The 3,584-nt window shown below is 45.0% G+C and overlaps 1 protein-coding gene across 1 annotated transcript; it reads left to right on the forward strand.

The window, feature by feature from the left end:
* Positions 1-287: 287 nt before the first annotated feature.
* HOXD10 (homeobox D10) lies at positions 288-3,294 on the forward strand. The gene is made up of 2 exons (XM_053283765.1): positions 288-1,201; positions 2,745-3,294. The coding sequence occupies exons 1-2, from the start codon at positions 427-429 to the stop codon at positions 3,020-3,022; spliced, it is 1,053 nt and encodes a 350-aa protein (XP_053139740.1). The 5' UTR covers positions 288-426; the 3' UTR covers positions 3,023-3,294.
* Positions 3,295-3,584: the final 290 nt, after the last annotated feature.

Raw genomic sequence — 3,584 nt, forward strand, 5'->3', positions numbered from 1 at the left:
GGGACAGCACCCCGGATGTTTGAGAGAGACCGAGAGGGTCGGGATCAGCCCAATGCATTTCCTTGTTTTAAATCAGCGCAGTGCGCCAGGGCTGCCTTTTTGCAAAAAAAAAAAAAAAGGAAAAAAAAAAAGAACCACCACACACAGAAGCGGCTGCCGTTGCCGCCGGTGGTGCTGGCGGTGGAGCGCGCGCACTTTCCCGCTGACGTTCTAGATGTCGCTGTTGACCACCTTTGCGCTGCAGCCCGGAGTGTCCCGCGGAGCACGTGACCGGCGGGGAGGTAGCGGCTCAAGGCCACTTTCAAATCTCATTGGCTTAGCTGTCATGTGGTTGTGCAGAGGCATCCACAATTACACAGGGAATGTTTTCGTAGAGATGTCAGCCTACAAAGGACACAATCTCTCTTCTTCAAATTCCTCCCCAAAATGTCCTTTCCCAACAGCTCTCCAGCCGCTAACACTTTTTTAGTCGATTCTTTGATCAGTGCCTGCAGGAGCGATAGTTTTTATTCCAACAGCGCCAGCATGTATATGCCACCTAGCACAGACATTGGGACTTATGGGATGCAAACCTGTGGACTACTACCGTCTCTGGCCAAAAGAGAAGTTAATCATCAAAATATGGGTATGAATGTACATCCTTATATACCTCAGGTAGACAATTGGACAGATCCGAACAGGTCTTGCCGAATAGAGCAACCTGTTACTCAGCAGGTTCCCACTTGCTCCTTCACCACCAATATCAAGGAAGAAACCAATTGCTGCATGTATTCTGATAAGAGATCAAAGCTCGTCTCTTCTTCTGAGGTCCCTTCATACCAGAGGCTGGTCTCTGATTCCTGCCCCATTGAAAACCCCGAGGTTCCTGTCCCAGGATATTTCAGACTGAGCCAGACCTACGCCACTGGGAAAACCCAAGAGTACAATAATAGCCCTGAAACGAGTTCAACTGTCATGTTACAGTTAAACCCTCGCGGCGCTTCCAAACCGCAGATAGCTTCGCAACTTCCGATGGAGAAGAAAATGAATGAAAATCCCACCAGCAGCAGCAACAACAACAGCAACACCCACCACCCAGACAACTCCGCCAAAGTATCTCAAGTGGAAAGTCCTGAACCCAAGTCCACGCTGCAGGACGACAGGAGCTGCCTGGCTGAAGCCTCCGTGTCCAGCCCAGAAGCCCAAGAGAAAGAAAGCAAAGGTCGGTATGATCACCAGCGTGCTAGTGGCGGGCTCACTGGGGCACCCCAGCCTCGTAAGCCACAGGAGATCCTGCAGGAGTGCAGCCATCGCTACTCAGCAGAAAGGGCTCCCTCTCCCCCTCTCTCTTCCCCTCTCTCTGATGCTGCAGGTGCGGGGCTCTTTGCAGCTTTGGAAGAAGGGGGAAAGGATGGGGGTGGGGGTGTGTGGGATCCTGTGCCAAGCTTTATTGTGTTCATCTTTCGCACACGCTTGGAGAGATCCACAGCTTGGTGCATGCACGAGGCATGTTCGTTTCCCTTTACCAGGCTGCTGCTGCATTCAATGCCAAAGTAGCACCTTCAGAAGCCTTTTACATATCAGGCGTTGTGGAATGACAAGCAGTTCAACTTCCACATGGTTAGGATAGGATCAAATATTTGCGGTGGCTCCCCTCAGGGAACAGAACAGTCAAAAATACGTGTTGGGGTGGGATTTTGGTTTTTTAAAAATAGAATGGGTGGGCACCGCAGAGCTGTAGAAAGTTTAAAGGCTATTGGCAATAAAAACACGGCCTTTTCAATGGTAGAGGAAGAAATCTAAACCTGGGATTCAATATTTTAAACAATGGTTTGGATCTCCAAGGGTTCACTATGAACTGGAAGTTGCTATTTTAAAAATTGAAAGGGGTGAATATTTTTGTTGTAGTCCTTTAAAAGGGATTGGGGCTTCGTTTGGAGTGCAGAGAATATGGTAGAATAACACAAAATGGGGAAATGGCTTTAGTTAAAAAAACAACAACACTTTGCCACCTCTGTTATGAATCTATTGAAATCTATGAACCTCATGTGTATATAGGAAGTGTGTGTCGAATAATTACAAGCCAATGTGAATAAGCCGAGGACAAAATTTGCCTCCAATGGGGAATACAGTTCTAAAGAGGGAAAAGAAAAACGCCGTTGCTTTTAGGTGCGAATTTTCCAAATCTTGGTATTAGTTGAAGGCAGAAAGGCCATCTTTGTTCTCCTGGCTGTTTCTGTTTAATTGCATGAGCAGTACAGAGGAAGCTCTTTCCAAATGAATGGGGGAATCGTACTGTTTTTAACTGAGGCATTTTCTGAAAAAGTGGCTTATAAGGCCATGATTGGTTCGCTCAGCTCAGACCCACGAAATAGGACCACTGGACAGATGGAGAGATTAATATTGTTTCAAATGTTGTAGGCTAGTTGACACTTGTATAGCAATGTGTAGAATATACAGCGATAAGGTATAGAAATATAACCCGAGAGATAAGCCAGGAAATGTCCGGTCAGGTTGCTGGTATTGTTTAACTCGAAACTGGAAACCATTAGCAAAAAGCCCGCCCTATTCCAGTGTGCACACCTCGTTTTAGCAATGTTTAATACCCACAAGCCACCATATTTGCCAGACACAATGGAGGTGGGTTCATGGCCAAGGGTGCACTATAACAGACTGAGGTGTTCTTTTCTTTCCTTTATTTTTTCTGTTCTTCCTTCCTTCTTTCCTCCCTCCCTCCTTCCTTCTTTCCCCTTTGATTTTGCTAGAGGAAATCAAGTCTGATACTCCAACCAGCAATTGGTTAACCGCAAAGAGTGGCAGAAAGAAGAGGTGTCCTTATACTAAACACCAGACACTGGAATTAGAGAAAGAGTTCTTATTCAATATGTATCTCACTCGAGAGCGCCGCCTAGAGATCAGTAAGAGCGTAAACCTCACTGACAGGCAGGTCAAGATCTGGTTTCAAAACCGCAGAATGAAGCTCAAGAAGATGAGCAGGGAGAACCGGATCCGGGAACTGACCGCTAATCTGACCTTCTCTTAAGCCGTCACCTGGGGGGTGCTCCCCAGAGCTGAGACATGGCCTCCATGACCACCAGTGGCTAAATATGTAGGAAAGACTTTTGGGGGAAGAGAAAAGAAAGAAAGAAAGAAAAGAAAGGAAGGAAACCGACACCCCTCCATTCTCCATTTTTAAAAAACACTTCTGATAGAATGTGACTTTTGTTTGTCATTCTTTTTAGTGCTGCAAGTGTCGATGTATGTTCCTATGACCAGTATATATATATATATTAAAAAGAAACCTAGCACGTGTAATTTATTATTATTACTATTATTATTATTATTATTATTATTATTATTTTCTCATCGTAATGCAGGGTAAACTCTGGTTGAATATGATCATTTGGTCTTAACTTATTGGAGCTGTCGAACATCCAGACAATGTGACATTTCCCCCATGTTTTTAACTGACCACGTGGTATTTATGTGGGGGCTCTTACACGGGCTATGGCATTTTGAATATATAAAATACTGTAAAGAGTTATTTTAAAAAGGGATCTTTTTTCTGGGAAAGGGTGGGAGGGGAGAAAATAAAATAAAAGAAA

Source organism: Hemicordylus capensis, chromosome 1 (genome assembly GCF_027244095.1).
Source record: "Hemicordylus capensis ecotype Gifberg chromosome 1, rHemCap1.1.pri, whole genome shotgun sequence".
NCBI lineage: Eukaryota > Metazoa > Chordata > Lepidosauria > Squamata > Cordylidae > Hemicordylus > Hemicordylus capensis.

What these genes read in the sequence shown, in the direction of transcription:
- HOXD10 (XM_053283765.1), top strand. Translation starts at nt 427, where the DNA reads ATGTCCTTTCCCAACAGCTCTCCAGCCGCTAACACTTTTTTAGTCGAT. An exon ending in CCAAGAGAAAGAAAGCAAAG is followed by an intron (nt 1,202 to 2,744) that starts GTCGGTATGATC and finishes TGATTTTGCTAG; the next exon opens with AGGAAATCAAGTCTGATACT.